This window comes from Xenopus tropicalis, chromosome 2 (assembly GCF_000004195.4).
Source record: "Xenopus tropicalis strain Nigerian chromosome 2, UCB_Xtro_10.0, whole genome shotgun sequence".
Classification (NCBI taxonomy): Eukaryota; Metazoa; Chordata; class Amphibia; order Anura; family Pipidae; genus Xenopus; species Xenopus tropicalis.
Window position 1 is genome coordinate 65,565,425 of NC_030678.2, and position 26,424 is coordinate 65,591,848.

General features: G+C 38.0%; 1 protein-coding gene across 1 annotated transcript in view; it reads left to right on the plus strand.

Moving 5' to 3' along the window:
- itpr3 (inositol 1,4,5-trisphosphate receptor, type 3) overlaps positions 1-26,424 on the plus strand; it is a 350,279-nt gene that overhangs the window by 45,822 nt on the left and 278,033 nt on the right. Inside the window, exons 10-13 of the mRNA XM_018091571.2 lie at positions 6,605-6,661; positions 10,978-11,120; positions 13,145-13,244; positions 20,665-20,825. Coding sequence (XP_017947060.1) covers positions 6,605-6,661; positions 10,978-11,120; positions 13,145-13,244; positions 20,665-20,825 — 461 coding nt within the window. The remainder of the gene's footprint in view (positions 1-6,604; positions 6,662-10,977; positions 11,121-13,144; positions 13,245-20,664; positions 20,826-26,424) is intronic.

The window sequence follows — 26,424 nt, forward strand, 5'->3', positions numbered from 1 at the left end:
ATGCAGGTGGACAAATCACACTATTTGTTCGGCACTATAGCATGTATCACAGTAATACTATTTAAAGAAATACTCCTATCGGAGGTAACTAGTATAAATAAATTTAAAGCAACTGGACTTGTTTGGTAATCATTGAAGACGTTTCACTACTCATCTGAGCAGCTTCTTCAGTTCAACTGACTGGTATGGGAAGTCCTCAGCATATATACTCTTCCACTAATCCATTCACAATGGCACTTTGTAACTCTTCAGAGAGGTGACATCTGAAACTCACAGAGGTGTGAATGCTGTGGAGTTACTTTGAAAGGATTACCAAAGTATCATGCAACTCTTCAAAACAGGTGTTACTTGTTAAAGTTGCATGAATGGATGTGTGAAGAGTTCTGATGTTAGAACAGCATTGTATGTAGCAGACAGATGGTGTCGAAGTCCCCTGCCTCTGTTTAGGGATGGTTTCTCCACTTTGACATGAATGGCCTCTTTTACACCTCTTTCAAACCTATCGGAGGTGTATTAGAAAAATTGAAAAAATTGCAGATAGTACAGGAGTTGCTGTCCTGAAGACTGATCCTGCATAGTATTAGATCAATCTACTTCTTGTCAGAAAACCACAGATATCTTACTGGGGTGTCTGCCTCTCTTTTTTTCTGCTTGTTTGGGCCACAGCCCATGAAATTTAAGAGGAGCTGTGGATTCTCTTGATGTCCTCATCCGTCTCATCTGAGCCATGCGCTGGTCAACATGGTTCCTAAGCAGATAACATTTTTTAACCTGAGCAATCGACAGACTGACTGATTTCCATAATACGCAGATATCTGTCAGGATTGTTGGGCTATTGTACCAAAAATTGCACAAAACAGTTTTATTTGTATACAGTATGTGTATAATCGGCTTAAAGGAACAGTAACACCAAAAAATTAAAGTGTATAAAAGTAACTAAAATATAATGTGCTGCTGCCCTGCACTGATAAAAGTTGTGTGTTTACTTCAGAAAGTCTACTATAATTTATATAAATAAGCTGCTATGTATCCATGGAGGCAGCCATTCAAATGAGAAAAGGCACAGGCACATAGCAGATAACAGATAAAACACTATTGTATTCTACAGAATTTATCTGTTATGTAACCTGTGCCTTTTCTCCTTTTTTCCAGCTTGAATGGCTGCCCCCGTGGCTACACAGCAGCTTATTATATAAATTATAGTAGTGTTACTGTAGCAAACACACCAGTTTTACCAGTGCAGGGCAACAGTGCATTATATTTTTATTACTTTAAAGCTCTTTCATTTTTTTAGTGTTACTGTTCCTTTAAGTGTTGTGTATTTAATTGCATTTACTTTAGGAAAATTGTGTTTAATATTGGAAGCATTATAACAGTGGAACTATATAGTTTTAAAACAATAGATTATTGTTTGGCAGTTGTAAAATTGTGTTTATTTAAAGGAATACTGTCATGCGAAAACATGGTGTTTTCAAGTTAATAGAGCTTCTCCAGCAGAATGTTGCATTGAAATCTGAAAGCAGTTCTAATGTGTAGCGCTGGCTCCTTCCGAAAGGTCGGACTCAGGCACAATGCACAGAGATAGCTGCCTACACACCAATATTACAGCTAAAAAAAAATACATTTGTTGGTTCAACAATTTTAAATGGTAAAGTATATATGCTATGTAAACAGTGTAACAGTATCCCTTTAAAAATAAAAAGTAAAAGGTGTAGTTTTTTTCATTGTCATTATAGAGAACGGATAAAGGTGCTGGGCATATGTAAGGTTCTTAAAATATTCTTAAAGTTCTTAGTGTTCACTCTAAAGTCTAGAATGATGCTTATTGTCTTAGCCTGACTGAGGTTGCAAGGGTTAGCCCACATGTACAGTTGCAAGAAAAAGTATGTGAACCCTTTGGAATGATATGGATTTCTGCACAAATTGGTCATAAAATGTGATCTGATCTTCATCTAAGTCACAACAATAGACAATCACAGTCTGCTTAAAATACACACAAATAATGAAATGTTTCCATGTTTTTATTGAACACACCATGTAAACATTCACAGTGCAGGTGGAAAAAGTATGTGAACCCTTGGATTTAATAGCTGGTTGAACCTCCTTTGGCAGCAATAACTTCAACCAAACGTTTCCTGTAGTTGCAGATCAGACATGCACAACGGTCAGGAGTAATTCTTGACCATTCCTCTTTACAGAACTGTTTCAGTTCAGCAATATTTTTGGGATGTCTGGTGTAAATCGCTTTCTTGAGGTCAGGACTCTGACTGGGCCACTCCAGAAGGCGTATTTTCTTCTGTTTAAGCCATTCTGTTGTTGATTTACTTCTATGCTTTGGGTTGATGTCCTGTTGCTAAACCCATCTTCTGCTGAGATTCAGCTGGTGGACAGATGGCCTTAAGTTTTCCTGCAAAATGTCTTGATAAACTTGGGAATTCATTTTTCCTTCGATGATAGAAATCCGTCCAGGCCCTGATGCAGCAAAGCAGCCCCAAACCATGATGCCCCCACCACCATACTTCACAGTTGGGATGAGGTTTTGATATTGGTGTGCTGTGCCTCTTTTTCTCCACACATAGTATTGTGTGTTTCTTTCAAACAACTCAACTTTGGTTTCATCTGTCCACAGAATATTTTTCCAGTTCTGCTGTGGAACATCCAGGTGCTCTATTGCAAACTTTAAATGTGCAGTAATGTTTTTTTGGACCGCAGTGGCTTCCTCTGTGGTATCCTCCCATGAAATTAATTCTTGTTTAGTGTTTTACGTATCGTAGATTTGCTAACAGGGATGTTAGCAGATGCCAGACACTTTTAGCTGACACTCTAGGATTCTTCTTCACCTCATTGAGCATTCTGCGCAGTCATCTTTACAGGATGGCCACTCCTAGGGAGAGTAGCAGCAGTGCTGAACCTTCTCCATTTATAGGTAATTTGTCTTACCATGGACTAATGAACAGCAAGGCTTTTGGAGATACTTTTATAACCCTTTCCAGCTTTATGCAAGTCAACAATTCTTAATCGTAGGTTTTCTGAGAGCTCTTTTGTGCAAGGCATCATTCACATCAGGCAATGCTTCTTGGGAAAATGCTGTTCTAACATCTGTTCTAACATCTGTACCCCGGCAGTTTCAGAACTCTTCACACATCCATTCATGCAACTCTAACAAGTAACACCTGTTTGGAGAGTTGCATGATACTTGGGTAATCCTTTCAAAGTAACTCCACAGCATTCACACCTCCTGTGAGTTTCAGATGTCACCTTTCTGAAGAGTTACATAGTGCCATTGTGAATGGATTAGTGGAAGAGTATATATGCTGAGGACTTCCCATACCAGTCAGTTGAACTGAAGAAGCTGCTCGGATGAGTAGTGAAACGTCTTCAATGATTACTAAACAAGTCCAGTTGCTTCAAATTTATTTATACTAGATATACCATGACCTGGATGAATGAAAATCTTCATAGACTTCTTGGGAAAAGAAAACCCAAAATTGGTGTGTGTTTTTTATAGGGCAGGTCAGCTGTAACCAACACCTCCAATCTCATCTCATTGATTGGACTCCAGTTGGCTGACACCTCACTTCAATTAGCTCTTGTAGATGTCATTAGTCTAGGGGTTCACATACTTTTTCTACCTGCACTGTGAATGTTTACATGGTGTGTTCAAATAATTATTTGTGTGGTATTAGTTTAAGCAGACTGTGATTTTCTATTGTTGTGATGAAGATCAGATCACATTTTATGACCAATTTGTGCAGAAATCCATATATTTTCAAAGGGTTTGCATACTTTTTCTTGCAACTGTAATTCTGCAGATCAGAGGCAGGGAATACATTGTTTCAAAAGAAAAAGTAACACAAACCAAATAAGAAGTATCAAAAGTGAAAAGTAACAAAATCACAGATGGTGGGGGCTCAGAGAAATGAGTGATGAAAACAGCAAAATCGCATCTAGTTTTATATGAAACAACCCAAGGGTAGTGTCTCATTAAGGCCACATGGGGACATACAGTCCAGTCTATATATCCACCTTTTTTCTTTTGAAACAATTTATTCCCTGCCTCTGATCTGTCTTTTTCAAGTGCTTGTATGCTAATACAGGTCCACTGGACACCTATGTGTTTACCTCACCGGCCCCCAGGTAAGAAGGTCTGGTTGGGGCAGCAGGTGTGCCCCTATATAGCTTACACAGTGCCCCGCAGGTGGCATACAACCTAGTTGTATGTATTTTTTTTATATTTATTGTTTATTTGATTCTGTGCATGCATTGGTTGCCTAGCAACAACATTGGCACCAATTCCACTAAATAAACGTTTGCATACACTCAGGGGTATATTTACACAGCATTATAAATATAACCCTCAGTGTTGTTATCCCTGATGAAAGTTCCAGTTAGGAACTGAAATGTTGGACTCAATAAACCTCATTTTTACTCAAATTTATTTTTGTGTAAATCCCTGTGAGTGCTGTCACTGTTTTGGGGAATATAGATGTATGTTTGTATAGCATGTTTGTATATTTGTTCACCCAGCACCTACATATAAACTATTTATTGACAACAAATGCACAAAAATGCATGTAAACCCAAAGGCAGTTGTCACATGGCACATTTTCTCCAATGGCACTTTAATTGAGCTCCCAGTATAGACAAGCAGCACACAATAAGTTTAACTAGACTTTAGGCTAATATCAGATTCCAATACCACTTGAAATTTAAGAGTGCAGGCAGCACATTTGTGTCACTGTGCCCTGAAGGGTTTTTAATTTAAACTATATTTGAGCCTTGAAAGTACACACCGCATTTTGGCATTTATAGTACGAAAAAAAGAATCTTATTAAAGAATCTTACCAAATTGGAATATAGTAGAACCCCCATTTTAAATTTTTCAAGGGACCAGAAAAAATGGTGAAAAATATGGGAAAGTGTATATTCAGTGAAATTCATTATGTAGTAGCCACAAAAACAGTGTAAAATGAGGGAAAATGTTAAATTAGGGTATGTAAAATGAACTTCTACTGTATATGTTGGTACAAATTGCCCTTTTACATAGTTTACATTGAGTTGCCATTTTGTTATAATCTGTGTGCTTAATCATATATTTCCTGACAGGAAATAATGTTGTTCTAACTGCAACAGAAAGAAGTAAAAGACAGAACTCTGTCCATTTTTTGGCTGATGTAACCTAGCATGTATGTGTGCTCTTGGTTTGTTAAAGGAAAACTATTCCACCAAACTATGTAGGTCTCTATAAAGATATATTGCATAAACAAGCTCATATATAATACCCTGCTTCATCTAAATAAATCATTTGCATGAAAATATACTTTTTTGGTAGTATGTGCTATTGAGTAAATAGAAAATTGCCATTTTAACAATTCAGGGCCACCTCGTGGGATCATAGGATTCACAGTGAACACAAACAAGCCAAGGCGCACATACATGCTAGGCCACATCAGCCAATAAATGGACAAAGTTCTGTCTTTTGCTTCCACACTTCTTTCTGTTAAAGGTGCATTATTTCTGGTCATGTGATCTCTGGGGGAGCACACAGCCCATCACTAAATGGTGGATCAAGGGAAAGGATGTAAAAAGGTGATATTTACTGATATACCCTATGTATATATTCCAGTTTGGTGAGATTATTTAAATAGGTCACTTAACCAACAGATAGTTTATATTATGTTAAGTATTCATTCTGGGGGTATAGATTTCCTTTAATGTGCCCTGTGAATTATGAGTAGGAGAGGAGGCCTGTAGCACTTAAATTTGAAATTTTTTATTTAGTATTATCCAATGGCACAGACTGCTAGAAAAGTATATTTTTATGAAAATATATTTTATAGATAAAACAGTGGTTTACATATGAGTTGTTTTATTCAATATATCTTCATAGAGACCTACATTGTTCAGAGGTATAGTTTTACTTTAGTTTCTGGGGAAGAATCTAAATAATGTATCTGAAGAGGTTTAGTTTAAAGTTATGCCTACCTTTTGGTTAAAAAGAAACAAATAGGCATTTCAAAAGTGGGGACTTGTTAGCAAAAATCTTTTTCTTTTAAATCTTATAATGTAGATATGAGCTTACCTTCAAGTTCAGCTGTGTTTTCATCTCTAAAACCTATGTGTTGAGCAAGCAGTGCCACCTATTAACTCATTAACAAAGCATCAATGGCATTGGCTTGCAATGGGATTCATGCTATGCAAATGATGAAGAAGGGGATAGAGCATGTGCAGCTGCAAGAAGTAGTGGAGGCAATGATACAGTGAGGACACAAGGTTAATTACGCTCTAACTTCATTATAAGATTTAATAGAAACTAGCAAAAAAAAGAAATTACTGGCAATAAGTAAAAAGTAATACTGACAATGTAATGTGTACTTGCTGAAGACTTATTAATCAAAAGGAAGACGTCCCCTTTAAAAGGATAACTATACCACAGCCTCTTTCTGGTTTCAAGCACAATATAAATCTATGCTATGAATCATATTGCAAGCTTATATTTAAGTGTTTAAAAAAATTTTAGTAATGCATACGTGTCTAGCTCTGCTGGATTCAGCGTAAAAGGGGCAGTATATAATTAAGCTTTTTAATATCTTGAATGTTTCAGGAGAATCCAGCCTATAAAGGGGATGCACCAGAATTTAAATCAGGATCTTCTAATGCAGTAAGTGTACACAAAAGACCCACTAAGAGCCAACATTCACCACCATCCTTATTGTAATAAAAAGCTAAACCAAGCTTAATTTATCATAAGATAACTTAAGAAAAAGCACACCTTATACTTATGGGGACTGAAATTATACAGGGTTGGACTGAACCACCAACCCAGGCTTAGCAGTGTGGTGGGAAGGTGTGGTTGTGGCCCTGGGTACCCAGTTTGTCAATACTTTTTTATAGATTGTACATACAATATAAATAAATATCATGTGCTTCAATTCAATTACATATGAGCATTAAATGTTTACATGTGTTGTTTATACAACAACTTTTGTTTAAACACTAACTATTCTTGCATTGGAAAGGTTCTGCACTGCACTGTGGTGTAACATCAACTTTTATAACATCTGTACTCAATGCAATGTAATTTTTAACATTCCGAAACTCAATCAATACTGATCTTATTTGGCACTGTTAAAAATAGTTGCTACATTGTTATGATCTGATTTACACTGGTTGATCAAACGCCAGCAAGTTACACGCACGCCGTCCTATCATGGGAGCTGTTTGTGAGTAAATGGCATATGATGGGAGCTGTCTTCATATGATGAGAGCTGTTAGAGGCATGTACGCCTTCATATGATGGGAGCTGTTAGAGACTAAACGGCATACGATGGGAGCTGTTAGACACTAAACGGCAAGTGAGTTGCATGCAAGGCTGCACGTAATCATATGCTTTCTGTATGTAAACAGTACACACAGTGATAAATTGTTGCCTCGAATCCCACGTGCCTTGGCGCACACAGGGGAGCGCACAGTAGTTGTTAGCAGTAGCTGCTGCATTTCCCACCCTAGGCTTATACTCGAGTCAATACGTTTTTCCAGTTTTCTTAGGTAAAATTAGGTACATCGGCTTATATTCGGATTGGCTTATACTCGAGTATAGCGCTAAATCTCCTTTACGTACATTAAAGGGGATTATAGACAGATAGGGGGTGTTCTTTTTTCCCCATAAAAATGATAAGCGCACCAGACGTCACCCCTTTAGACTAGAGGAACAGAATTTTCATTTGAAGCAGTGAAGGTGTATTTTTACGTGAGGGGAGTGAGGTTGTGATACCTTGGATGATTTCTTGAACAAGCATAATATCCAAGGCTATTGTGATGCTAAAATCTACAATTAGTATTGATGTTGGTATATATAGTTTATGTACGTGAGTTTATAAATAGATCGGTTTGGATCTATATGTGTGCATTGGGGTTTGCTTGGAAGAGTTGAATTTGAACTTGATGGACTTGGTCTTTTCAACCTAACTTAACTATGTAACTATTTAAGTGGTATGCAAATTTTAAAATCTCAAATGCTTAACCCTACATCGAATCACATCTGCTACTTAGCTGCCTAGATTGCTAGTTTCTTCAGATCCTCCTCCAAGGATGACACATCCTGGATGTAATGCTTAACCCTACATCGAATCACATCTGCTACTTAGCTGCCTAGATTGCTAGTTTCTTCAGATCCTCCTCCAAGGATGACACATCCTGGATGTAATGAACTGACCTGCATAGGTTTGTGTCAATGGCAACCAGACCTTAGTACAATATGCAAATGTTTATTTTATCGAAAGCTTTAGCAAAATCCAAGTATCAAACTTATAGTTTTGCACAATTAAGTATCATCAACAAAAATAGAAACAGTACTTTCTATGCCCACCTCCAGGACATTAATAAACAAGTTAAAAACCAAAGGATACAGCCCTGTGGTACTCATAGAAAATATAAAAGTGTAACAAAGCAAATGTGCTGCAAACTTTTCTTGTTTATTGAGATTTCTGCACAATGTTTCTGGGGATGCTCCCCCTTCCTCAGGTGCTCTCCTCCGCAACATTGTGCAGAGATCATAGAAGGCGTTCCAGTTAGTTAGGCATTCTGTTAGAACCTCTCAACCTGTTGTGCATGTAACTTTGTACCTTTAATGAGCTATATATCCAGATTATCCTGGTCACCCCAGCATGATGCTGTTGAAATGAAAGTGGATGCCAGACACACTGTCGGTTTTGTGCAGTGAGAAGCAACCAGAAACAAGTATACATGGTGCCTATGTGTGACAGTTAAACAAAATTAATTATAAAACAGGTTATTTTGAGTTGAGGGATTCTAACAAAATCCCAAAACTTCATGGGTTGTCTTTTCATCCCTAATCAAAATAATAAATAAATTATGTTCGGTACAAGACCTATTCATTGATCTTATTTTGAATAAAGGGGTGTATGCAAAGTCCTTTAACTTATTGTGCACACATTTGTACGCATGCAGATTGTTTAAAAAAGCATAATTTATTCATTGTACTATATTTCTGGTGGACCAACACCCTTCACCTGTTACAAACAAAGTAATGACATGAAGTAACAATTAAGTATTTATTGGTAAATTAAGTAACATAGTGATTACTGGGGAAAATAATTAATTGGTATGGAGGATGAGATTCTGGGTACAAGTACAAAAAATGGGATAGATGCCATCCAAGCTTTCAAATTTCTGCAGATTTTTGCACACTGGATACCAACCAGCCAACTGTCCGTCAACCTGTGGACCATGTGATTGGCATCTGTGTTAAAAAAGAAATCTGTAGGCCCAAATTCATGACGCTAAGAACATCTCTTGTTCCACACAAGTTAAGTCCTATAATACTTATTGAAAAAACAAAGACGGAAAACAAAGTTGGATCAGTTGGAAAACATTACAAGTCAATGCAATCACTGCAGTCAGTTTCCTTTGTGCTATTCTTTAGGAAATAACTTAATGTACAATATTTCTGCCCTACTACTTGGTAAGCTTTAGTTCTCCTTTCACAAGGATATAAACTAGAGTTGTTTATATTGAATTCACATACCCTACAATCTGTAATAAAATGTATAGTAGAATTAAAAATGTTGATTTAGTTCTAAAATTCTAAATTTGGGCTTAGTTCCCCTTCAATGCACTTTTTGGTGACTATTAATATTAAGCATGAATTAAGAAACTATGTCAATATATTAAATGCTAATGACCATCACACTTTGTAATGTACAGTATTAAAGAGTACTTGAAATGGTTTTATAGTTTTTAAATATTTTCATTAAATGGTATTCCCTGCCAATTGCTATGTTTCTTTCTTTACTGTTAAAGGAGAAGGAAAGGCTAATAAAGAGTTAATCTTAAGCTGCAGGCATACCTTCAGTTCTCTCAATAGTGCCCTTAAGTCTCCCCATATTTCACCTGTTCAGATGATCACAAGCCAAACAGGAAGAAAAAACGCTGATCTGTGTAAAAAAAAGTTCCCATAATGCCTTGCTCCTGCTCCGAGGCCCAGACCAGTGTACAAACTCAGTTTGTAAGACTATGAGGCAGCTTCCTGCTGATTGGCTCAGATCCACATTCCTAAGGGGGGGGGTGAGTTCTTAGCATTCTTGAGGGAGGGGGGAGCAGGAGAGAGGAGAGAGCTGCGTGTCTCTGGCACAAGAAAACGTACACAACAAACCTTTTAACAGAGAACTCAGTGCAGTGTTTCTGTGAGTGCTTATGGCTGTATTTACATAGACCTTTCTGATAAATCTTACTTAGTTTTTACCTTTCTTTCTACTTTAAACAATCTGCATGTGTAGAAATGTGTTTGGTGAAAGTACATGACAACATGTGGCTTTAAAAACTCCCGACACTACTAATTACTGTTATTGTGAATATGCCAATCAATTTATTTTCGTTAAAATTAAACAATAGGTTTGAAGCTGTAAAATTGCTTTACTGTATGAAAATTGACTAATCCAATTTATTATCTTATCAAATTATTTACTCTAAGATTGTTATTATGCTCCCTAACCTTATAAACAAAATGTAGTTCCATACAGGCTGTATGTCATAACTATGCAAAATACTAACTAAACTGTAGGGGGAAAATGTATTTTCCTTTAAGCCCTGTTATAAGAACTCTGATTTTTGCAGCATAGAGCTATGCTGGTTAAATTAATTGAATGTGAAGTGCCAAGGTAGCTCAGTTAGCCCCATGCATTGTGGGTACAGGGAGACACACAATGCTTACCAACCAGTGTGGCAGGTACAGTGGTTTCATCACTGCCAGTGGATATGAAAAAGTTGCATGTGCCATAGCGCTCAAGAAACCTCCTAAAATTCATTCATTTGCTATTTCATTTTACTTTTTTTTCTTTTTTCTTAACAATTAACTCTCCCTTTACCTTTCTTTTTTAATTCACTTTATATTTGTGCTTCAGGATTTTGTTTTCTTTGCTTTTGTATTCACTCTTTCTTTTGTATTGTTATTTTCAGGTAGTCAGCACACGACCCAGTCGTAAAAATGCAGGCGAAAAGATCAAATTTCGTCTTGTTGCAGTACCCCATGGGAATGACATTGCTTCTCTTTTTGAACTGGACCCCACTACTCTGCAGAAGACAGACTCTCTTGTTCCTCGGTAGTAGTAAATGCAAAACACAAACACTTCACATGGAATTACAAGATTTAAAGGACCAGAAAAAAATATTTTTATAATTTATTAATTTTACTTAACTGTAGTTTGGTTTTTAGAAGATAATTTGGAGATCATTTACTAAATAAATGCCACAATTCAGCATTCTTTCCCAGAATTTTAATGTAATAATGTGCTGGTTATTACATCCTTTGTACATGGGAACCACTTGCACCTTAGGCATCGGGGCATATGAGCAGAAGATGGACACATCCACAAAAATAGACGCATTAGGCAATTGAGGAGTATATGAGAGTTTAAAACAGTGCATATAACTGCATTTTTATTATTTTTTTTCTTTATTTTCTTTTATTGCAAAATGGGCATGAGTTTGCAAGTAGAGCAGTAATTTTAAATAGAGTAAGGGTTTGCACACAAAAAACACAAGCACAGAGGTAGTATTAAAAAAATAATTATCCTTTATATAATATACAGAAAGTTTAACAACAATCAATTGTAATTACAAAACTACAGAAGGTAACACATAAAATTGTAAAGTAATACATACCACAAAAATGTGCACAGGCAAAAAGAGACACACAGGTTAGCGGATACAAAGATGAGAATTACCCCAGCGTTTCGGCAGAAAGCCTTTCTCAAGGGGAATCCTGATGCATAAATGAATGTGGAAGATATATGTAGTTAATGCGTCAGAATTCCCCTTTCTGACGAAACATTGGGGTAACTCTCTTTGGCAAGGGTATCTGCTTACCCGTGTGTCTTCTTTTTGCCTGTGCACATTTTTGTGGTATTTATTACTTTACAATTTTATGTGTTAGTTTCTGTAATTTTGTATTTAAAATTTATTGTTGTTAAACCTTCTGTATATTATATAAAGGATAACTATTTTTTTTTTAATACTACCACTGTGCTTTGTGTTTTTTTGTATGCCAAGCATTACTCTATTTAAAATTATTGTCCTTGGTAACCTATATGGGGGTACAATTTTTGGGTTTTTTGCACCAAACACCTATACTGTATCTTTGACTGGGAAGTGTGCCCTCCATTTATCTATATTTTACAAGTAAAGCAGAACAGAATTCTGTAAGCAGAGGTAAGTTGCCGGTGGTGACTACTGATACACAGGTGATGTATACCTAACCACTAGTAAAAAAATAAATAAAGCTATTCTATAGACATATTAAAGTCTTAAAAGACATTAATGGGGTAAAAGGCACTAAGTTTGCCCAGGAGCAGAAACCCATAGCAACCAATCAGCAGGTAGCATGTACAGGTCACCTGTTTAAAAACAAACAACTTATTGGTTGCTATGGGTTACTGCTCCTTGGCAAGCTTAGTGGCTTTTACTACATATGAGGGAAAAAATTGTAAACGAGCTGTGATTGCTTGTTTTTAAACTATTATGGTCTGAGTTTCCAGTGCTATTTGGCTCAGGTCAATACCAGGTAAATACAATAATAATTAAATAATTGACTAAATATATATATATATATATATATATATATAATCTATAAACAACACTATACAAGTTCCAAATGTTCTATGACCATATGAAGGTAAGTTAATAAATTAAGTGCAGCAGTATTTTAAATGTGATACAGGTATGGGATCCATTATCTTGAAACCTGTTATCCAGAAAGTTCCAAATTACAGAAAGGCCATCTCCTATAGACTTCATTATAAGCAAATAACTCTAATTTTTAAAAATGATTTCCATTTTCTTTGTAATTATAAAACGGTACATTGTACTTTATCCCAGCTAAGATATAATTAATCCTTATAGGAGACAGACAAATCCTATTGGGTTTATTTAGTGCTTAAATTATTTTTAGCAGACTTAAGGTATGAAGATCCAAATTACAGAAAGATCCCTTATCTGAAAACCCCCAGGTCCTAAGCATTCTGGATAACAGGTCCCATAGCTATACTACAATACAAATTTACTGTTAGCAACAATGGCGCTAAACTGACCTTTGGTGTTAGTCTAACTTTTTTGTTATTGCATACAGGAACTCTTTTGTGAGATTACGCCACCTCTGCACTAATACTTGGATCCAGAGCACCAATGTACCCATTGATGTAGATGAGGAGAGACCAATACGCCTTATGGTACTTGGGGTGGGGATGGGGTGGCTGGGAAGTTTTAAAGTCCATTTCAGTGATGTAGGGGTGCACCAAATCCTGAATCCTTCATGAAAGAGGGAATCCAAACCCTAGTTTGCATATCCAAATTAGGGCAAGGAAGGTGGTTCACAGACACCTGGAATCAGTATACTACTGATTACTTGTGCTGAACTATAACCCAAAATTTTGTTGTCTTCTGGTGCACTTTGTGTATGTTATGCTTTTCAGGTGTGGTTGTGACCACACCTGAAAAGCATAACATACACAAAGTGCACCAGAAGACAGACATGGTGGCCCCAATCATTTTATGACATATTGTGGCCCTAAGGATTTCATTAAGCACTGTGACACCTGTATATCATGACTCAATGTAGCACAAGCATCCCACGCTACATATTGACCCTCAGCATCTCTAATACCCATTTCTAAACAATTCAAAACTCAGAAAATCACCAGAGCTGTATTAAGTCCCATCAGTACAAATGACACACAGACACTGGTAGCCAGGGCCCCCTAAAACATTGGTAGCCAGGGCCCTCCTAAAACATTGGTAGCCAGGGCACCCCTAAAACATTGGTAGACAGGTGTTATGTTTTGCATTGGTGCCAGGGCAGGGACCCCCTAAAACATTGCTATCCAGCCCAGGGCCCCCTAAAATATTGCTGGTCCTCCCCCAGTGTCCCCATACTATGGCCCGCTCCCCACTGCTGCATCCTCCAGCTCCCCCAGCATCCTCCCCAACATCTTCCAGCTCCCTCCCAGCATCCTCCAGCTCCCCTTTAGCATCCTCCAGCTCCCTCCCAGCATCCTCCCCAGCATCCTCCAGCTCCCCCATAGCATCCTACAGCTCTCCCTTAGCATCCTCTAGCTCCCCCCTAGTATCCTCCAGCTCCCCCCAGTATACTCCAACATCCTCCAGCTTTTTCCCAGTTTCCTCCCCAGCATCCCCCAGCTGCCTCTTAACTTCCTCCAGCTCCCCCCAGCATCCTCCAGCTCCCTCCCAGTGTCCTCTCCAGCATTCTCCAGCTCCCCCCTAGTATCCTCCAGCTCTCCCCAGCATCCTCCCCAACATCCTTCAGCTCCCCCGCAACATCCTCCCCAACATCTCCCTGCTTTTTGCGGCTCCCCCTGCTCCCACCACCACCTGCCTGCTTGCCTGCTGCGTTTGGCTGCGTCCCCCGGCTGTTCTTCTCCCTGTGACGTCACACTCATGTCTCCCAGGAGCACCGCAGCTTCTGCACTGAATTCACCTAAATGAATGGAACTGAGCGGAAGAAGCAGTGCTCCCGAGAGACCTGAGTATGATGTCACGGGGAGAAGAAGATTAGCAAAAGGGTTAATGTTTAGTTTCTCGTAGTGTGTCTTTTATACCAATACTCTGTAAATGTAGGGTTATGGGCAGCTAGATTTGGGCCTATGCTACAGTTGGGAAGGAAAGCAGGTCCTTTGGCATTTCAATATTTGGCCAGGGGGTGTCAGGATTCCCCTGGTTTATAAAAAGGGAAGCCAACACATGCTCTTTCTCTTTGGTATATAAAAATGGAAGCCAATTTTTGCCTTCTCTCTTTTCCTTCCCCTCCAAAGAAGGTGTGTGTGCTAAGGGGCCTAGAATGGAGTAAGGTTCCAGTAGGAGTAGTAAGTGCCAGAAATCAAGGTTGTTAGTAGAACAACCAGAGGCTACAAAGAGGAGGCTTCTAAGGGTTAGTACCCTGTAGTGCTAATACTACTAGTATAGGAAATCAAGTAGTCAGGCTCAGAAATAGATGGATTAATGGAGTAATACAGCAGTAATTCAGGAGCATTGCCCAGCACAGAGAATTGTTTCACTAAGGCAGTGACTACTATCTCTATCAAACACTATTTCTGTATTTGTGTTGTATAACGACTGACATAAGAAAGGACTTGAACTATTTATTATTTTGATATTGTACTATCTACCTTTTATGCATTGATAATCTTTATGGTGACATTAGGGGCTGGGCGGTAGATATTTGGTGAATGAGTGATGACATTTTGGACTGAGTGAAAATGTCAGTGGACATGGCAAATTGCCTACTGCAATCATTGCACAATTCTGGGTCAATTCTGAATTTTGTCTGTGTTTTGGGAACTCTGAAACCTGGACAACCAGATAGCCCCTGTAATAAACTAGATTGTTCAAATCCAAACATGTGGCAACCCTAGACCAAGCTCCTGAAACAGAATATGTGCTCTAAAAACAAAGACAAATGGGTAAAGTGATAGATCTGGCACTAAGTATTGCAAGGTAGGTCATGGTGTCTAAGGTAGAAATGCTAAGCCAGATAAAGGTGAGCTCACTCAAGAAATGTTTTTAAGGTGAAGAGTGAGGTGTTAAAGAGTAGAATTCTAGGAGAAGAGCTGAATAAGAGGCTTGGTGAAAACTTGGAAATATGTTCCAAGATTTAGTTTGTGCTAGAATTTTAATAAATTTTGAATTACATGGTCAGCAGGCTGATACTGAATGGTATGTAGAGAAAGATGTGTAGTGACTAGCAGAGTGGCATGATAAAAAGCAGTTGGTGATGTATTTGATTCTGGTAGCTATATTTATTATAGACTTGAGTCATGAAAGCTACAGTAGTTAATACTTGACATGATGAGAGATTGAATTACAACTTTGGTGATCTTGTGTGATGAACAGTTGTTGTCTAGAAATACTCTATAGGTGAAAGTACATTATTTTTTGACGGGATATAAGGAGTAAAGGAGATAGCAGAAAAAAATATAACCACAAGGCACATGGCCTGGGAAGAGGTTATTATACATTACAGAGATTACTGGAAATTTGAGAGAAAAACAGGGACTAATACTATCTTAGATTCAATTTAAGGGAGTGTTGGGACATCAAGGTAGAAATGGCCTTTGTAATACTATTCATTTTTTGCAAGTTTTAAAGGGGTTGTTCACCTTTGAATTAACTTTTAGTATGATATAAAGAGTGATATTCTGAGACAATTTGCACTTGATCTTCATTTTTAAATTTTTGTAGCTTTTAATATTTAAATAATCGTTAAACAACTATCCAGTTTGGAGTTATAACAGCTATCTGGTTTCTAGGGTCCAAATTACCTTAGCAACCAGGGAGTGGCTTGAATGAGATATATGATATAGATATATGAATAGGAGACTGACTGAACAGAAAAAAAGTTATAAAAAGTAGCAATAACAATAAAACTGTAACCTCACAGAGAAATAGCTTTTTGGCTGTCAGGGTCATTGACCCCCTTTTGAAAGCTACAAAGAGTTTAAAGAAGAAGACAACTAATTAAAAAATGATAGGCTAATGATTGCTTATAACTGGTCATTCTATAATATACTAAAAGTTACACTAGTGGTGAACCACCCCTTTAATGATTTACCTGCCAAGTACCTTGCTCATATATGCTGGCAGGCAAAGGCTTTGACTGCCAAGAATGTAGTAGGCAGAGGCTATTGCCACTAATTTAGAGAGTCAAGATTGATAACTATCCCCTCAATACCAAGCCAGGTGTGCTGTCATGCTGGCTCACTATAACCACATGTCTATTGTATGGGCATTTAAGTACAACCCCCAGTGCCATCCCACACACATCTTGCTGTGCAAGACTCAGCCGATAAATCCTCCTGCATGCCACATGACCCTTTCCTAAAGCTACCAAGTAAAAATTTTTTATTTTATTAATTTGCATTTTTTTTTTAATTTGATGTATGCAACTCCTGCATTTTGGAAACACAGAATTTGTATATTTTTAAATATATTGATTTGTGTTGTTAACTTTTTGGGCTTTTACCACACATGGAAAGCAGTAATATGTTGATTTTGAAAAAGTTGCAAAAGCTATTACAGTTTGTTTGCACAGTCACTAGGGCGCCCATTTAAACTCATACGGAGCAGTGGGGAGAGGTCCCCATTGCTCCGTATTGGGATCAAAACTTCAGTGCGGCGGGGCAGCATGCCACCCTCGGCCCAGGCCTTTGTGGCCTCTCCACAATTTCAGGCCTGTTTTCAGGTGGCTGGCAAGTTTAAAACTTTCTGCTCAGTTTTCAATAATCTGAAAACCAGGCAGAAATCCAGCCAGTCACCCAAGAGGAGCAGTATCCACACTCATGACATCATAACTCTACCCAAATACATCAGCTAGTAGTAATAGTTCATAGCTTCCGGAGGGTGGAGCAATAAAATCATGTATCATAATTGTATCATTAAAAAACTGACCCAGTAATAAAACATAATAAATATTTATTATTTAAATAATATAGTCAAATCATATAAAATAAAACCACAGATGGATAAAATGTGAATTAATAATCTTGATAACTGACTTAGTAGAGTAAAATAGTGCTGATACCTTTTCTTGTAAAGATGAATACCTATCTGGGGTATCTGGAGGCTAGCAGTTTATAAGCTGCTACATTACCCCTTTCCTTGCTTACAGAAGCATTCTCTGCTCTGTTGAACTGAAAAATGTTCTTATGTTTGCACTAATCTGTGCCACATCATAATGTAGACCATTTCTAAATTAGTCCACATTGTTTAAAAAAATAAAATTGCCACTGCAAACTTTTGCTTGATGGTATCAATTTATTTATCTTTATTAATATTTGCCATTTATAATATGACAGTAACTTCCAAACAGTTTAATGTCCAAAATGCAGTCCTAATAATGTGACAGGTAGGCACCCCAAAATAAAAGTAATTCCTTTCACTTCAGCTACTACAAAAGGGTACGCTTTATGTGTTTTAAAAAATATATATTCTTCTAAAATTCAAAGTAAATATATTTTTATTACAAACTAAAATGCCAATCTTCACTGAATTTAGTAGTTTTTATAGAACTGCTGAAACGTACCTCAGAGCCTTGCAGTTTACAACGTCTTATCACCCGTATATCCTTAAGATAAAAAAATCATATTTATATAGTAAATGGTTTTATGGAAAGTAAAAAAAAAACACTGTTAATTAAGCACACCTTCAATGATTCAAAAAAATAATTTGGCAGATACAATTTATAGGGGTAAACGGGATTTCTGAATTTATATTATTATTTAATTAAAGCTAAAAAAGAAAAACAATTCAACTTTTGGAATATGTGCTGATTATGCTAGTTATTCTGGTTTCCAAATTACCACTGATAATTTTAATTGATGAGTTACTGGTATGACTTTTTTCCCCCTAAGAATGGGTGCCTTAAGCCATGAACCAGAGATTGGTAAAAAAAAAAAAAAAGAGGTAAAACAGTGGTCTTGTTACAGGTATGGGATTCCTTATCTGGAAACCCGTTATCCAGAAAGTTCAGAATTATGGAAGGGCCATCTCCTATAGACTAGAAATAATTCTGATTTTTAAAAATGATTTCCTTTTTCTCTGTAATAATAAAATATAACCTTGTACTCGATCCCAGCTAAGATATCATTAATCCTTATTGGAGGCAAAACTATCCTATTGGTTTTGTTAAATATTTAAATGATTTTTAGCAGACTTATGTTATGGAGATCCAAATTACAGAAAGATACCTTATCCGGAAAACCCCAGGTCCCGAACATTCTGAATAACAGGTCCTATACCTGTATATTAAATTTTAACTTTATGTTTAAATTGATTTTCTTAGCTTTAATTAAATAAAAGTTATTATTTAATACATTTAGAAATCCCGTTACCCCATATGAATTTTATCGGCTGCACTGTAGATCTAATTAACGGGGTTTCTTTTTTCTTTCAATAACTTGCCTGAGTGCATCCGGTACATTTTCCTGAATCAAATTATCTGCTATAATTAGTAAATATGAGTAACAAAAACATTTGAGGCCCAAAAATGAAAATATTGCCTCTATAAATGTTATGGCTGAAATGAAGTATTTAAGAACAATGCCCAATGCAATGATTTCACTAAAACTAATCCATGCAATAATCAGTTATCACACAGTGAGCTAATGATAAAAATGTACTAGTCTCGCTCTGCATTTTACAGTCACAAACGCAGTCAACAGTAATCATGCATTGATAATTGAATAAAAGTGCTAAAAATGCAATAACCACCAAAATAAAATAAAAATATATTGCACAGTGTGGTAAGTGCTTTTTTCTATTTACACAGAGCAATAAAATACCTCTTGTAGCAATAAACAAACTTACAGTAAAATAAATTATGTGCACACACATTCAAAAAGTTTATCCTCACACTCCCACCCACCTTAACAGTACATGCGTAAAAGTAACTAGGTTAGTGTATAAAGTATGTTTGTATGTCACTTACCTGGTCCAGGCAGAAGATATTGACAGTCTCTGGCACAAATTATAAATGTGATCTGTGTCAGACAAATGTTAAAAAAAGGCTATTTGATTCTGCTTTGTCTTATGGAACAGTGTGCTTAGATATAGTGGCGTAATTACCTATACAGCAAACACTGCTGGGGCCCAGGTGACAAAGAGGGGGGCCTAGACAGGAGGGACTGGTCCAAGTTATGCTACTGCTCAGATACTAGCGATATAACTAAATTAGGCTACTGTTGTTTGCTAGTAGAAATAGGTGAATACCATAAAATTGAGTGGAGGGGCAGGTATGTATGGATCCCCGACTTAGACCCGGATTGGCAATCTGTGGATTCTGGCAAATGCCAGAAGGGTTGCTGTAATATGCCATAGACAATTACTATTTATTGGGCTGTTGGGGTCATTTTGGGCCACTGTGTATTTGAATTCCCAAGGCCAATGTGAATCCCAGTTTAGACCTGCCCTTATCCCTCCCCCACCTTCTACCTTGTGTATCATTCAGATTATAGCACCTGGTACAGAGCACAGCTATGACCTGGTTGCAAATACTTTGCAAATAAGCACATAGTGGCCAGATAATTCATCCTCTGTGTTCTTGCCCCTTCATCTGGGGGCATAAATATGGGTATAAGCCTTTCTTTTTCCAGATGTCAGTGTCTAAGTATATGGGCATTTTTGATTATAGACTGAAGTTTTATCAAGTACTAATCACTTTATATTCAACTGTTCTGGCTCTTTTGATGCTCAAACACTGTGGGGGTCATTTATTAATATATGACCATGGAGATTGAATAAATCAATGCCGAAAAAAGCAGCTTCAAAATCATGATTGTGTTTTTTTCTCAATCACTTGGATTTGTTTCCATGTTTTTTCCACTCCCCCCAACAATTGTATTTCACAAAATAAAAAGCTTGCCAGGTTTTAGATGACAAGCTTTTAATTTAGAAAAAAAATGTGCTTTTTATTTAATTATTATTACTTAATCAATCTGCCCTTTAAAGTTATATCGCTTTAAAGATATACAGCAGTTTTTGTATGACTACTTTATGCTCCATCAGCAATATATTTTTTTGCATTTTATTATCTACAAATTAACCGGTTGTTTCTGTTATTTTTTATTTACATGTATTCAGTTAGGTACATGTCCTACAAAAGAGGATAAAGAAGCATTTGCCATTGTCTCAGTGCCTGTATCTGAGATTCGTGACTTAGATTTTGCCAATGATGCCAGTTCAATGCTTGCCAATTTTGTTGAACGCTTAAATGAGGGGTTCATCAGCCAGAATGACCGTAGGTAAGGAAAATATGCCGTTATTGTACAGAGTTGTAATTCTTTATTAAATCCTCTGCAAAACATCCTTGGTGTTGGTATGATTTCCATAATACTGGTACAGGACCCATTATCCAGAATGCTTGGGATAAGGGGTCTTTTTGTAATTTGGATCTCTATACCTTAAGAAAACTAAAAAAATCAGTTAAACATAAAAATAAATTAAACAGAATTGTTTTGCCTCCAATATGAATTGATTGTATTTTAGCTGTGATCAAGTAAAATGTATTGTTTTATTACTGATGTTGTTATGGCAGATTCTGTTAATGACTTTAAGAGGGGCTTTGATGATTTCTTGAACAAGCATAATATCCAAGGCTACTTTTATACTAATCTAAATCTACAATTAGTATTGATGTTGGTATATATTTTTTATGCATGGGAGTGTATAGACAGGTTGTTATGGGCCTATGTATGTGCTCTGGGGTTCAGTTGGAGGGGTTAAACTTTGTTCTTTTTTCAACCCAACTTATTTATGTAACTATTATAGAGAAAAAGGAACTCATTTTTAAAAATGTATTAACATTTTGTGGTCATTTTCACAAGACTCGTGTCATTCATTCACAATCATTTTATTTATACCCAAGAAGTTGTGATAAAATGCTGTAAAAGTTTCAAGTACATTTTTAAAAATTTTGAAGAAACTCTCTACTGGCTTTTATACAACACATACTGGTATACAACACCATACCTTAGGTCTACTAAGCAAAGGAAACATCATAATTAGGGTGAAAAGAGCTTAAAGGAGACAAAAAGCCATTATTACGAGACATACAATGAAAGCTTGTTGAAACTGAATGTATTGACCTGCCTCATGACAAACACATAGCACTGCCTTAAACCAGAAAAAAAACTTAAGGAATTAAGTCTAGAGAGCTGTAAATTGCTCAAGTCTCCTAAAGGTATTACAGATTAAAAATGGACAAATTAACAAAACTTGAGAATTTACCTTGTATATAGGTTTCAAAGTTTAAAGTATGCTTATTAATGGTGTTTATATATATACACAAGTGTACAGGTTTATATATATATATATATATATATATATATATATATATATATATATATATATATATAATAAAGTGGCTGGGTTAGTTTTAGATGGATGATATATTTCTCCCAGGGTTTTGCATAGTGGGTACCCTGGAACATGGAATAATTAATCACAAACCCTAATCACGGACCCCCAGGGATGTGCTTTTTGTTTGGAGTATAGGGTAGCAGGCGTACCCTGGGGTGGGATGTTCCCTGAATAATAGCCACATTGTAATACCCCTATGGCCGCTAAATTCTCCCCTCTTGGTGCACATTCTCCTTGTTGGCCACAATTTTTGATAGTGGGGGACCTTGCTCTAATCGTAGTTGGTCCAAGATCTCCCCACGGGCGTCTTTTATTTGTATGCACCGCCGCGAGTCAGAGCGGTTACAAGGGAGCTTGTATGCTCCGCCGCTAGGCAGAGCGGCTATAAGGGAGACTATGACAGCCGCGTTCTGCTTTGGGTTGCTAAGCAACGTGGTCAGCCGAGCGTGCCACCTCCAGCGAAGTAGTGGGTATCAGGGTTGCGGATCGCCTCCGCTGTGGCAGTAAGTCGGACCGGATACCTTGAACTAAGTGAATCTCTGCCGATTCCCTCTCATTATACTCCACACTTGGAATTGCCTTGCTTTTTGGGGGGGTTGCGTGTGAAGGCTGGTAAGAGCACTAAGGTTTTATATGTGTCTCCATACAGCATTGTGTGATTTTGTTCTTATCTTATTTTTCCCTTTTGCTTTCCTATTTTCTTTTATTTCCTTTATTTGTTTATGCACATAATACTACATTATGGTTGCCTAGCAAGGCCTGTTGGCGCCAATTTTCACATTTAACCCTTTAAGTGCCAAGGGACGTAGATTCTACGTCCCAGGTACCAAGGGACCAAAGTGCCATGGGACGTAGAATCTACGTCCAATGGCACTGTCGGGTTTACAAGCGCTGCGCTCGCTTTTAAAGCAGCGCAGCGCTTGTAAAGCCTTCACAACCCCCTAGGCAACGAGCGAATAAGGACATACTCACCGATCCGGTCGCCCAGCCGCACCGATCGTCGCTCCAGCCAATGACAGCAGTGGACACGCATTGATGACGTGTCCACTGCTGTCCCTTTAAATAGCGCCGCCTACTGTCGGCTCCCTCACTCCTGCTGCGCACGTTGGACCGGATGGAGCTCCCCTGCTGCCTGCCTGCTGGATTTATCGACCCTGATCGCCTCTGATCGCCTGCCTGCCTTGGGTAAGCTGAACTACAACTCTCTACCACTGTTTATTTTGCTTATTTCTATCTCAACTGTCTAAAAATTTTTTTTTTTTTTTTTTTCAATTTTTTCTTCTATCTTTGTCATTATTACACTTTTGTACACATACACACTTATTTACAACTTTCCCAAGCACACACAGACACTTACACACACACTTACACTTACACTTTTTTTTTTTTTTTTTTTTTTTTTTTCTTTCTTTCTTTTCTTTTCTTTCTTTCTTTGCTTTCTTTGGCAGTCTTTTTTTTTTACTAAAACTTTATTTCTGATCTTGCTCTATAATTATCTGATTTATTTGGTTGCATTTTAGTGTTTTTTTGGCATTTTCATAATTGATTTCTGTTTTTGAATTATTCTATTGCACTGTAACTTTTTTATTGCTATTGGGTGCTGAATTTGCAGTGACGTTGGTGGATCCAGGGCTCTGACCACCGATTTCATTGCAATTATTGTTCTTCTGTTGGTTTAGGTGGTTTTATTGGATTTTACTGATTTTATGGTGTTTTATCTTTGCATTGTTCTTTGTGTGTTTAGTGCCCCTAAAAGGTTGCTTTTGCAGTGACATTGGTGGATCCAGGGCTCTGACCACCGATTTCATTGCAACTATTGTTCTTTGATTGCTTTTAGTGGTTTTATTCCATTTTAACTTCATTTGATTTCAGTTGTTCTAGAAAGGTCCAGAGGTGCTAAGATTGTTCTGGTAGTTTCTATTGCCAAGGGTTAGGCTGATGCCACACATGGCGTAGGGCTGATTTTTTCAGCAAGTGGAAAAACGATTGCCGAAAATTCAGCCCTACGCTTGCTACTTGTGCCTGCACCCGAATGAATGGGATACGCTCGGGTGCAGGCACATGTAGCCGATATACGCATGAAAACGCGAGACTTTGCATTCTCACGCGTTTTCATGCGTATATCGGCTACATGTGCCTGCACCCGAGCGTATTCCATTCATTCGGGTGCAGGCAAAAAAAAAGGGGTGCATAGAGTGCAGCCCCAATATTATGCATTTTCAGGTTTGGTGGCCATGTACTTATGCGCAACCAGACATAGGTATCGTTTTATTCAGGGGAACTTGCAGATTGATGGTTAGTAAGTTTTTGGTAGTTGCCATGGAGATTTTGGGGAGAAATCTAGGTTTTTTATCTGGTTTTTCCTTGATTTCTGACCAAAGCGCTGACTTCTGCAAGGGACTGCGGCCACAATTTTCCATGTAGAAAGAGAAGAATGGTGTCTCTGAATAGCTGAAGGTGTGCACTTTTCGTAAATATATAGATTGTGGGGGTTATCTCACAGGTAGGGGGGGTTAACACTGAAAAACTGCAGGTAGTGCACATAGAGCGCAGCCCCCAAAATTTCAACTGAAATTGCCCTTATGCATTGCCCCTGTTTTGGGGCATTTGGTGGCCACGTCTTTATGTGCACCCATACATATGGGGTATCGTTTTATTCAGGGGAACTTGCAAATTGAGGTTTAGTAAGTTTTTGGTAGTTGCCATGGAGATTTTGGGGAGAAATCTAGGTTTTTTATCTGGTTTTTCCTTGATTTCTGACCAAAGCGCTGACTTCTGCAAGGGACTGCGGCCACAATTTTTCATGTAGAAAGAGGAGAGTGGCGTCTCTGAATAGCTGAAGGTGTGCACTTTTCAGAAATATATAGTTTGCGGGGGTTATTTCACAGGTATGGGGGTGTTTAGACTAAATAACTGCAGATAGAGCACAGCCCCCCCTTATGCATTGCCCCGGTTTGGGGGCATTTGGTGGCCACGTCTTTGTGTGTACCCATACATATGGGGTATCGTTTTATTCAGGGGAACTTGCAGATTGAGGTTTAGTAAGTTTTTGGTAGTTGCCATGGAGATTTTGGGGAGAAATCTAGGTTTGTATCTGGTTTTTCCTTGATTTCTGACCAAAATCTAGGGTTGTATCTGGTTTTTCCTTGATTTCTGACCAAAGCGCTGACTTCTGCAAGGGACTGCGGCCACAATTTTCCATGTAGAAAGAGGAGAGTGGCGTCTCTGAATAGCTGAAGGTGTGCACTTTTCAGAAATATATAGTTTGCGGGGGTTATTTCACAGGTATGGGGGTGTTTAGACTAAATAACTGCAGGTAGAGCACATAGAGCACAGCCCCCCCTTATGCATTGCCCCTGTTTGGGGGCATTTGGTGGCCACGTCTTTATGTGTACCCATACATATGGGGTATCGTTTTATTCAGGGGAACTTGCAGATTGAGGTTTAGTAAGTTTTTGGTAGTTGCCATGGAGATTTTGGGGAGAAATCTAGGTTTTTATCTGGTTTTTCCTTGATTTCTGACCAAAATCTAGGGTTGTATCTGGTTTTTCCTTGATTTCTGACCAAAGCGCTGACTTCTGCAAGGGACTGCGGCCACAATTTTCCATGTAGAAAGAGAAGAGTGGTGTCTCTGAATAGCTGAAGGTGTGCACTTTTCGTAAATATATAGATTGTGGGGGTTATCTCACAGGTAGGGGTGGTTAACACTGAAAAACTGCAGGTAGTGCACATAGAGCGCAGCCCCCAAAATTTCAACTGAAATTGCCCTTATGCATTGCCCCTGTTTTGGGGCATTTGGTGGCCACGTCTTTACGTGCACCCATACATATGGGGTATCGTTTTATTCAGGGGAACTTGCAAATTGAGGTTTAGTAAGTTTTTGGTAGTTGCCATGGAGATTTTGGGGAGAAATCTAGGTTTTTTTATCTGGTTTTTCCTTGATTTCTGACCAAAGCGCTGACTTCTGCAAGGGACTGCGGCCACAATTTTTCATGTAGAAAGAGGAGAGTGGCGTCTCTGAATAGCTGAAGGTGTGCACTTTTCAGAAATATATAGTTTGCGGGGGTTATTTCACAGGTATGGGGGTGTTTAGACTAAATAACTGCAGGTAGAGCACATAGAGCACAGCCCCCCCTTATGCATTGCCCCGGTTTGGGGGCATTTGGTGGCCACGTCTTTATGTGTACCCATGCATATGGGGTATCGTTTTATTCAGGGGAACTTGCAGATTGAGGTTTAGTAAGTTTTTGGTAGTTGCCATGGAGATTTTGGGGAGAAATCTAGGTTTGTATCTGGTTTTTCCTTGATTTCTGACTAAAGCGCTGACTTCTGCAAGGCACTGCGGCCACAATTTTCCATGTAGAAAGAGGAGAGTGGCGTCTCTGAATAGCTGAAGGTGTGCACTTTTCAGAAATATATAGTTTGCGGGGGTTATTTCACAGGTATGGGGGTGTTTAGACTAAATAACTGCAGGTAGAGCAC